The sequence below is a fragment of the Lynx rufus genome, unplaced genomic scaffold (genome assembly GCF_022079265.1).
Source record: "Lynx rufus isolate CCGP_SWC_20201006 ecotype Redwood Valley unplaced genomic scaffold, mLynRuf1.p SCAF_27, whole genome shotgun sequence".
NCBI classification, from domain to species: Eukaryota; Metazoa; Chordata; class Mammalia; order Carnivora; family Felidae; genus Lynx; species Lynx rufus.
The window spans coordinates 10,834,198-10,845,350 of record NW_025814842.1 but is presented as its reverse complement, the minus strand read 5'-3'; the positions used below and the strand labels follow the sequence as shown (position 1 = coordinate 10,845,350).

The 11,153-nt window shown below is 47.0% G+C and overlaps 1 protein-coding gene across 7 annotated transcripts in view; it reads right to left on the bottom strand.

The window, feature by feature from the left end:
• Positions 1-1,156: 1,156 nt before the first annotated feature.
• The window catches only part of GTF2I (general transcription factor IIi), a 109,349-nt gene continuing 99,352 nt past the window's right edge, over positions 1,157-11,153 (bottom strand). For all 7 annotated transcript variants that reach the window (XM_047089085.1, XM_047089088.1, XM_047089086.1 and 4 more), the window contains 9 exons: positions 10,403-10,461; positions 9,813-9,893; positions 8,657-8,740; positions 8,119-8,302; positions 6,899-6,927; positions 4,411-4,452; positions 3,564-3,605; positions 3,010-3,085; positions 1,157-2,298 (listed from right to left, as the gene is read on the bottom strand). In XM_047089085.1, the coding sequence (XP_046945041.1) occupies positions 3,027-3,085; positions 3,564-3,605; positions 4,411-4,452; positions 6,899-6,927; positions 8,119-8,302; positions 8,657-8,740; positions 9,813-9,893; positions 10,403-10,461 (580 nt within the window). In that variant the 3' untranslated portion in view covers positions 1,157-2,298; positions 3,010-3,026. The remainder of the gene's footprint in view (positions 2,299-3,009; positions 3,086-3,563; positions 3,606-4,410; positions 4,453-6,898; positions 6,928-8,118; positions 8,303-8,656; positions 8,741-9,812; positions 9,894-10,402; positions 10,462-11,153) is intronic.

The following is an 11,153-nucleotide window of genomic DNA, read 5'->3' as shown; positions in this document are numbered from 1 at the left end:
TGACAAGGCCTGAGCTGCGTTCTTCAGTTCAGTCCTCACTGACCCACCAGAGATCTCGGGGGGCAAGTTTCACCCCCACTCCCTCGCAGAGCCACAGTGTACCTGTGGTCTCATTTACGTACACACTGCTGACTCGTGAACACAGGGAGCGGAGGCTTCGTCTCCCGGCCTTCCTGGGCGCCCCCAGAGTCAGCCAGGGCGACCCCCCCCCTCCCCGTCCATGGACAAGCCCCGGGGCCCCTGCAGGAAGGAGGCAATTGGGGAAGGCGGTCGCCTGGCCAGGAAGCACGGCTGCTCTGAGGCTACGGGACCACGGGACGCAGGGGCCTAGGGCGACCGGACGCCTCGCCCCACACACAGGCTCTTCCAGCAGGATGGGACGGGAGCACTCCTGGCTTCGGGGAGCTCGTTCAGTTCAGAGGGGAGGCGGAACGGGGCAGGCAGCATTCCTCAAGCCTGTAACAAGTCAGGACGAGGGCGGAGCGCAGATTCTGTGCTGTCTGCCCGGAGACCAGGAACAGAAACCGATCCACGGGGCAGATGTGAAACGAAAAAGGAAAAGCTTTCCGACAACATACAAAAATAAAAATTCGCGTGTGTGTGCCAGATTTGTTGCTCTTGCACTGAAGGGTTAAACAGATCTCCTTGCTGAGTGTGATCCCACAAAATGGTAAAAAAAAAAAAAAAAAGCGTTAGGTGTAAGCCTCCACTCTTTTAAAAGCCGCCCGTGGAGGGGCAGGTTCTTAAGCAGCTGGGGGGGGGGGGGGGGGCGTCGTGGGCGAGGGTGGCAGGCTGCCCGAGCTTTTGGAAACGGCTTCCCAGGAACCACGAGACCCTCAACCGTAGCAGCTGTCACCCTGGTGTCGGTCAGGAGGCTAGCGACCAGGGCGCTTGTTCTGCCTTCCCCGAGCGCACCCGCGGAGAGAACAGAAAGTCCCCAGTGTGCATGCGCTGCAGGGTTCTGTCGCGGGAGGAGCTCCGGCTGGAGCGGCCCGGGGAGGGGACAGGGGGCGGTCCCAGCACCGCCCCGAAGGGCAGAGTCGGGGGCTCGGGCCCCAGAACGGCGCCCTCCTAGCCCTCGCCCTGCACGCCGCCTACCACCGAACCACCCGGGTTCCCCAGACAGAACCACGAAAACACCTTCGAGAGCAATGAGTTAGTGTGTGAAAGGCATGGATGGATTTTATTTATTACCCTATATCTACAATTTAATTTGAGGTAAAATATAAGCAACACATAAAAATGCCTATTTCTGCTACCATGTAATATAATTCTCCATCGTGAATATTGTGATAAAGCTAATGGAAACTCTATGCCGTCACGTACTCTAGCTTCTTATAGCTGGTATTTTACAACTCTCATTGTCTGTGAAATCCCAACACACGTACGATTCTCCCACGAAGGGCGCAGGACTCTCAGAGGGCGCAGAATCAGCTCGTGGGCCCCTCCCTCCCCACGCTGGAGCCTCAGTGCTACACGTCGAGATCTAAAATGGCGAAGGCAATGGAAACGCGTGGGGCCTGACCCAGGCGGGAGCGGCGTTCCGAGGAGACCCACACCGCCACAGGTCACAGGGCGGTGAGGCTTTAGTGTCTCGGAGCTCGCCCCGACACTCATACCTGATCTTCAGCTTCTGGAACACCAGGTGTTTTATTCGGACGAGAAGTCAGGGTGGGAGAGGTTCCGAGGCTCCGTCTGTAAGCCACACGCCGACATGCTAACCTCTCGCTGGCTGTTAGGCGATCCGGATGGTGGTTTTTTTAATTATGATAAAAAAACATATGAACCATGATAGATAGCTTAGGAAAAGGTTTAGTCAAATATACAGATACTAGCTGTTCACTCAGTCGTCAAGGAGAGCCGTGAACAAAAGGATCATTTAAATGATTTCTCAAATAGAAAAAACCTAAAAGGACTGTCACAGGTGCTTTCTTCACTGCAGGAGCTGAGATGTTCCCGGAGGAGAGATCTTCACTTGATTGGAAAACAAAACACCACAGCTGAAGGCTCTGTTGCTGCGTAAAAAATCTGATGAGATTCATCCCTGCCATTTTCCCTGTCGTTTTTCCAGCATTGCTGTAAAATCCTTATAATACATTCCAAAGTAAACCAGCCATTCCAAATCTACAGTCACTCTGCTCTTTAATTCAATTCACAGAACTGCTGAAAAAGTAGACATTTCTATCTAAAAGTAGAAAAAAAGGTTTGTATAGAAGGTATTTCTGTTATACAAGTATATTACACAGCTCGGGGCAGTAACAGGTCCGAAAAGCTCTTCTCACCCACTGATACTTTAAGCTAAAACAGAAGAGAAAACAAACAAGCGAGAACACGGGTTAATCTGATTACAAGACTTCCACATCCGCAGATAGCACAACTCAATCAGCACTCAAGTCCATGAACTGACAGTATTAAAAAAAAAAAAAAAGCCCTCAGGTACACCTCAGAGCCCACTGCTGCGAACCTATACCCTCCGACCAGTGCGTCTACATTCAACAGCTGGGGCCCGGGGAGGTGCGACAGGACGGGAGCGGAGGTGGCTGACTCCGGGCATAGGGCTCCGCTCCTGTTAACAACCGGGCCAAGTTCAGGAAGTCTGAACAGCAGGTTCAGGGTTGTAAGTAAATTATGCGAGCTGCAAAATGGATTGAGCAGCTTGGCCAGACTCTGCAAACACCATTATTGTGATTGGGGAAAAAGTCAGCGTGGTGATACGGATTCAGAGTGAACTCCAATGGAGAGGATAAGATCTACCCTACAGATCAGAAACAAAACATTTTTCTTTTAGGGCAAAGCGCTTTTACGTCTTTGACTCAAAGGCAGATATTGATCTAAGGAAAATCTTTCTGCTTGATCTTCTAACTCAAACCATCCGGTAGGGCTCACGCTTGGACCTCATTATGGCCGAAGCAGGGAAAACACAGTATTAGCTTATGAGCATGCGGGGGTTGGGGGGGGGGGAGTTCAGACGAACACTAGACGGCATCCCAGACACAGATGCTGATTTACCCTAGGAGGGAAGAGGTCTACCACGTAGGGTCTGGTTCTTGCTTGATCTGAGAGTTTCCGTCAGTCTCCTTTATTTCTATCAAGAAAACCAAAAGGGAACTGATAAATTACACTACGAATGCAAACCTGTATAATTATAAACCCACTCAGATCAAACTATGTGCTAAAATGACTTATCAGGAATTGTGAAGATACTAAAGATAACATTTTCAGAGACAGTGTTTCCCTAACAGTTCTTAATTGTGCCACTTGAGTGTTCACAGTAACAAGCATCTTCTTATGTATCTATTTAAAAATCTAGGTTAGAAAGTAGTTATTCCACTGGCTCAGAATTCATTACGAGTCATTTGGAGAAAACGGAGCAGAAGAACCATGAGTCATCGCCAACACGCCATTTCTGGGCAAAAATGACACATCCAATTCACCCAGAAACAAAAGAAAACCCAAGCACACAGTCCTAGTGAGACGGCTCGAACACCACCGTCAACGCCTTGTCCTAAGAGCGCTCCCGGGGGCTTCAGTCTTGGACCACCGGCGGCCCTACCCTTTTTTACCTTCCGTTGCAGGGCCCTCCAACTGGCTTGGCTCAGCGGATTCTGCAGAGAAACACACCAAGATTTACTGTAACGCTGCTTTAACGTTGCTGTCTCTCACTCATCTACAAGGGCCCAGAGAAAGCCAGGAGAAAGCTCTCCACACACTGCACACCAAGCGCAAGTCGCAGATGGAACAGCAGCCACGGCTTCTTGGGATTAAACACACGTGTCTCACGTGTCTCAACTAGTGTCTCAACTGGTCTAACAAAAGTCTCCTTTTTCGGACATTTCAGTTTCCTCACGCAACCCAAGTCTTAAATAACAATTGTAGTTTAACACAGTTCTAACATGAGGGAACAAGTTCCTTTTTCACGTCCTTTTCCCCTTTTCTGTGGGTTCCCCTTTAATAAAAGCCTTTTTTTTGGTTTCAGTGAACCACAGTAGCAGGCTTCAACGCTGGTTTCTAAGGAATGTTTAAAGCCACAGTACACGCATTTCCACCCGGCACAATCCGGCTCATAACCAGCAATGGAAACGAATGGCATGAACGGTAAAGTCTAGACAAGCTTCGCCCTCAGAAATGGCACTTTACACCCTTGGCCTTGGGGTTCCTGACCTCCTTCCCAGCCGACGGGGGCACTGGAGTCAAATGGCATATGCCCCACAGTTCTCAGTTAGGACCCAGAGCTCGAGCACATACAGGCTTCCAAACACAGGAGTCAAAGACAAAGTCTAAGTGTGAGTGTGTAAATGACTTTCCTTAAAGTTAGGCGAATGTTATTAGCAAGTGAGGCCCCACAATTTTATGTGGTCCATTTTATCACAAAAGCAGGAATAATTCTATGTTTTACCCCACTTAATTTACCTTGTATCACTGGGCCTTCTGACTCACTCTGATCGACCAACTCTGAAAATAAAGTAGATTGATTTAAACAATAACTTAATGCATGCTGTTACAATGGAAAAGCATTTCTACATACATTCTCAATTTGGATGCTCAACTTGGCCACAACAGGCACTATTTTCCTATGACAAGAAGGGAACACAAGAGTTCTGGTATGTCCCATCAGAAGAACTAATTTATAGTAATTACTGGAAAATTCTATTATAGACTACTGCACAAGGATGAGAACAAAATTGAACATTTTAAACAAAGTTAAGGGGGCTAGGAGGTTTAAAATACAATGCTCTTTGAAACTAACAGTTATATAGAAGACAGATGAATTGGGATTAATAATTAAAAAAAAAAAAAAAATCTAGGGGCGCCTGGGTGGCTCAGTCGGTTGAGTGTCTGACTTCAGCTTAGGTCACGATCTCGCAGTTTATGAGTTCGAGCCCCGAGTCAGGCTCTGTGCTGACAGCTCGGAGCCTGGAGCCTGCTTTGGATTCTGTGTCTCCCTCTCAATCTCTCTCTCTCTCTCTCTGCCCCTCCCCTACTCATGCTCTGTCTCTCCCTCTCTCTCTCAAAAATAAACAAACATTTAAAAAAAAGAAAAAAAAAGGGAAAAAATTATCATGGGATTTCTTTAAATGACCAAATTCCCCGGTGTGATTCAAGCTCAATGTCACACAGATGATGAAAATATCTATGAAGCAAGGTGTGTGTCCTCTTTCATTACTGACATCACCACGGACTAACACACTTGGCCCAGATAGAGAATAAGAAAAACAGAACCTATGAAAAAAAAGTCATGGTTTGGGGGTACAATCAAATGAACACATTTTGTGATAAAGTGAAACCCAAAACTTGGGAGGCAGAGGAGACAGAACGAAACCCAGGACACTGAAGAGTGGAGCCCCCAGTGGGATGAACGGCTTGAGGATAGGGGGGCAGGCAGCACCTACAGTCACTGCGTGATTTCCCAGGTCGGCTGGGGCAGGGCCACGCTGCTGCTCCGTGGGCCCCCAAAACTCCTGAACACTAAATTGAAGAGGCTCCCCACTTTCCCAGTGAACAGACCGCAGACTGAGTACTCAAAGTAGAGGGGTTTTAGAGAGTTATAAAAATAATGCCAGGGGCGCCTGGGTGGCGCAGTCGGTTAAGCGTCTGACTTCAGCCAGGTCACGATCTCGCAGTCCGTGAGTTCGAGCCCCGCGTCAGGCTCTGGGCTGATGGCTCGGAGCCTGGAGCCTGTTTCCGATTCTGTGTCTCCCTCTCTCTCTGCCCCTCCCCCGTTCATGCTCTGTCTCTCTCTGTCCCAAAAATAAAAATAAACGTTGAAAAAAAAAAATAAAAATAAATAAATAAATAAATAAAAATAATGCCAATTGGAAAAAAGACTGAAATGCTAACAGTACTTGGAAAGAGAATGTTCACTTTTGAAACATTTCAATGAAGTCGGCAGAACCTAAAACATACGAGCACATGTATATACAGTATTTGCTAAAAATACAACTTAAAATGATAAGAACATCAAGGAATTGGAAGAACGGACACGTATACATTTGCTGGTGCAACAACGTTTGAGAGCACAATGTGCCAGATGGAGGCTTGACCAGGAACGGAAGCAAGGTGCGGCTCATTAAAGATCTACTTATCTAGCACAGTGATTACACAATAACAGTAAAGTTACTGTGGTAATAGTATCCAATACAGATTGTATTTCCTGAGCACATACAGTACTGCTCTGGGTTAGGGGTCAACAAACTTTTTCATCAAGAGCTAGGTAGTCCATATTTCAGGATTTGCGGAGGACGATGCTCTCTGTTACAGCTCCCAACTCCGCCTAAGCAAACAGGCCTTCTTGGAAACGTTCTTTTTCTCTCCCCCTCCACCCGCAATAAAACTTTATTTACAAACACAGGCAACAACTCTCTGATCCCCGTTTAAGATGTCTGACACGTAACGAGTCATTTAAAATGCTCTAAAGGGGCGCCTGGGTGGCGCAGTCGGTTAAGCGTCCGACTTCAGCCAGGTCACGATCTCGCGGTCCGTGAGTTCGAGCCCCACGTCGGGCTCTGGGCTGATGGCTCAGAGCCTGGAGCCTGTTTCCGATTCTGTGTCTCCCTCTCTCTCTGCCCCTCGCCCACCCATGCTCTGTCTCTCTCTGTCCCAAAAATAAATAAACGTTGAAAAAAAAAATTAAAAAAAAAAAATGCTCTAAAGCTCTCAATATGGGTACTAACATCACCGTTTTAGGAACAAGTAAAGTGAGATTTAAAAGCTCAACAAGTGACCCCGTTTCACATGTATAATGTGCACAGTGCTTTTACACTGAGGCTAAAACCCCAACTTTGCCCAGTTACTGCTGTAGGTGAACTGAAATATCTACTGTGTGAGCAAAGTGCAAGTGCACACAGTCTCGCACACCCCACACAGGACGAAACAAAAAGACTTCATGAAATTTACTCACGGTTATTAATCACAAGTCCCGGAAATGGTCTAAAGAGAGAAACAAATTGGGTAACCGTTTATTTTTACTCTACAAGCAGTTACATGTACATTCAGTTAATCTCACTAACTTGTAACTCATGTCACTTACATGTCACAATGAGCACTGTTAGCAACTACGTTTCAATCTCACACTTTTTAATCTATGGACACACAGACACGGGAAGAACTCTACAGGCCATTATTAGAAAAGGCCACAGTAAAGACGGTGAGAAAAGAACAGCAGTGAAGAAGAAAGAAGAGAGGAATTCCAGCAGCAGGGTCTAATGGAAGCAGGCTTTTACCGAGACCCCCAGGGAGGAGCACGGATGACAGACACTGGTTAAGTGGGACAAAAACTGGGGGAAGAGGAGTGGATGCCAGGAAGGAACCTCGGGAGAGGTTACCACGTGAGCTACCTCCCAGAGCCAGACCTGAAGGACCTGTACCAGACACAGTGGGAACCTGACAATGAGCTGACTGGGAGGATCTCGTGACAGCCACGTCTCTGGGAGTTGGGAGAAGCGTAAAGACGACACGGATGCTTGCTCGGGCAGCTGGAAAGGAGGACATCTACTGCAAACCTCCTGGGACGGGCGCATGGTAAGGAATGGAATTCCCGACAGGGTTGGCGAGGAGGTACAATCAGATCATCGCTCCCAACTCTGTGGATAAGGAGCTGATGCTCTCAAAGGTGACAACTCACGCTATTGTTGTGCAGACAAGGAAGGAAACAAAAGGACCTGGCTGACTTGGGGTCAGACTCGACTGCCCTGAGCCTGCGATGACGGGCCCGAGACACGGGCTGACCGTTTTTCCTTAATGGGCCAGACAGTAAATATTTCAGGCTTTGCAGACGACGCTGTCTCTGTCCCAATGACTCAGTGTTACCCCTGTACCCTGAAAGCAGCGGTAGGCACTACGGCACGGTGTCTTAATACAACTTTATAAGATAAACAGGCAGTGGGCTGGATTTGGTCCACGGGCGACGGTTTGCTAACCCCTTGCCTTAAAAACCAGAGAATCCAGAGTCACCCAGGGAGAAGAGAACCTCACAGTAAGATAACTGAAGTATTTTACGTGTTTCCCTTCGCGACATGGTGAGCTGGACTCTACTATTCCCTAGGCCTACATTCTGGAAGATGACGTAGCCTCATGGTCTGCAGATTCATTCTTCCAAACAAGCAGGGAGCTCTCACTTACCGAATGACTGTGAATTTAATGAACTCGGCAGAATCTAAGATCCTTCTCATGGAGCTGATTTCCAGGTAACTGGGGGCTTTGAATGACACTCCAGGAGGCATGCCGTCAACCACCACACAGCCAGGGTTAATTGTGATTTTCCTGTAGGGAACTTTCACAGGGAAACCCATACCAATAGCTTCACCTAGGACAAGACAAACAGCACAAAAGCACAGATTAACCTGTCATCTTAGAAGTGGCTAAAAAGCACAGGACCAACATTTAAACATGGTCTCCGCTGTTAATAAAGGCAATGCACACGACAAACAACCTTACCTTTGAACCTCAGTTCTAGTCACTTTGATATCGACCTGACGGTCAAGAGTCTGACAGAGCTAAGGTTTCCTTAGGAAAGAACTTTAGAGAAACTCAAACACTTACGTTGAAAGCTTATTTCCTTGCATTAACGGGAAATAACAACTATCTGAGCCTAAGCTACAGTCCAGTACTGGAACACCCAAGCTCACCACAAGCAGCACCCTGCAAATGCAGAACTCACCGAATTTCCGACTGAAGAGGTCGTTCACTTGCTCTCTGAGCTGTCTCGCTTTTTCGACTTTTGACAGCCTTTCATTATCATCATCTAGAAAAGGTGAGAGGACAGTTCTAGCTTAATAGTCCAATTAAAACATTTTTTAAACATTTATTCATTTTTGAGAGACAGAGTGTGAATGGGGGAGGGCAGAGAGAGGGAGACACAGAATCAGAAGCAGGCTCCAGGCTCTTAGCTGCTAGCACAGAGCCTGACACTGGGCTCAAACCCACAAACTGTGAGATCATGACCTGAGCTGAAGTCGGATACTTAACTGAGCCACCCAGGCGCCCCAATAATGCAATTTTAAAGTATTTAAAAAAATTTTTTTTAACGTTTATTTTTGAGAGAGAGGGAGACAGAGTGTGAGTCGGGGAGGGGCAGAGAAAGAGAGAGGGAGACACAGAATCCGAAGCAGGCTTCAGGCTCTGAGCTGTCAGCACAGAGCCCAACACAGGGCTCAAACCCACAAACTATGAGATCATGACCTGAGCCAGAGTCGGATGTTCAACCGACTGAGCACCGACAGGTGCCCCTACAGTATTTTTTTAATGTCTATTTAATTACGGTGAGAGAGAGAGAGAGAGAGAGAGAGAGAGAGAAAGTGAGTGCGCAGGAGCAGGGGAGGGGCAGAGAGAGAATCCCAAACAGGCTTGATCTCATGAGCTGTGATCAAGATCAGAGCTGGACGCTCAACCGAGGGACCCCGGTGCCCCAATAATGCAAGTTTAATTCCAAGTCAAATTTTACGTGCTGAGTCAACTTGCTTTATGTTTTTGGAAGACTGAAGTATTTTACACTAATCAAGAATAAAACAGCTTAACCAAATGATTTGAGTATGACAGCAACCTGAAAATGCTAAGCCTTTATTCCCATTATGAAGAGCTTCACCTGCTCTCTTGTACAGATTTCCTAAACAAGACGCGAGGTACTAGCTCATGCCGCATTCGGTAACCTCCTAGAGCGTTCTGGAAAGCAACCAATGAGATGATGTATTTGGTGAGCGCTTTCTGAAGGGCAGGCGGGGACGCAGTCCTGCACAGGGCGAGCACCGGGAACCTGTCTACTCTAACACCCAAAGAAGGAAAACCCGACTAACGAGATAAAGGCAGAGAAACCATACCTGGAATCGTCACCTGAATGATGTTAAGATCTTCAACACCAGATGCAGTAGTATTAACATTGGGCGATGAATTTATTTTTCCTTAACATAGAAACATCATATCAGAGTGTACACAAAATAGATTCAAATCCTCTCTACTCATGTGCTTACAATCCAGACTCCGCAAGATAGTATTTAACCTAACTTTGTTCAATGCTTGTTCCTTTTTATGGTCTATTTTGTCATTCTGTGGTATTAAGCTTCTTTAAAGACTTTCTCCCCCTCGCCTTCTTTTCTTTCTTGTTGGGATTAGTACAGCATCAGACACATAGAGATTCTCATTCGTTAAACAGACTCCAAATCATAAACCAGTCACAACCCCACTTTATTTTTCTCAAAGTGGGCTCCACGCCCAGCACGGAGCCCAACACAGGGCTTGCACTAACTTATGACCCTGAGATCAAGACCTGAGCTGAGATCAAGAGTCAAGACGCTTAACCGACTGAGCCACCCAGCTGCCCCTCAACCACAACTCTCTGGATTTCATGGCAGTAGACCACTGCTGGGAGAGGGGCTGCGAACGGCACGTTTCCTGTAGCAAGGACACTCACTCGGAGGGCTCTTCGAGGAGGATGTGCTCTCCTTAATTGCGGTCTCAAACATTTCAGGCCTGCAACACGAGAAGAGAGGAAAAAACCATGTTTGCTAATAATCTGATAAGAAAACGTTAAACTTTCAACAAAAATTAAAAAACACCGTTTACTTTCTGTAAATATACATTCCAATTGTTAGGAATGGAAAAACAGAAAGAACAGCGCCTCAACGAAAGGAACGTATACAAAAAGACCAATTATACTTATGATCGTAACACCTGCCCTGCCCTCCCGAGCTTAAATTAGGGGCTTCTTCGCCCAGTTTCCACTCTACCCTGGAAGGATCCAGTGCTAGACTTGAGAATGGAGAGAGGGAGCAAGGCTGCACATGGGCAGCACGGAACCATAAGCACGAGTCTTTCTCTATTAAGTAGAAGCCGAGGCCTTCACTACTTACTGCCAGACCTCTGCAGACCCCAAAAGGTAGCCATTGCACTTGGTGGTGTTGGCTTCGAGTATTTGCCAACACTGCGGTGGGACTCCAAAGCAAGCACTAATAAATGGAACCTCAAAGTCACTGCAATTAATTTCAGATAATGCTTAAGCACCAGTAAGTATTTTTAAATTCCAATTATTCCCCCCTATCTCAGTGGTGTTGGCCTAATTCATAGACCTCCAAGGCAAACAGAAATGAAAAACATTCTGCAAGATGGAGAAGGAACAGGGCTCCACAAGACTCAACTACTACTCCCCTTCCAGCAGCATCGAC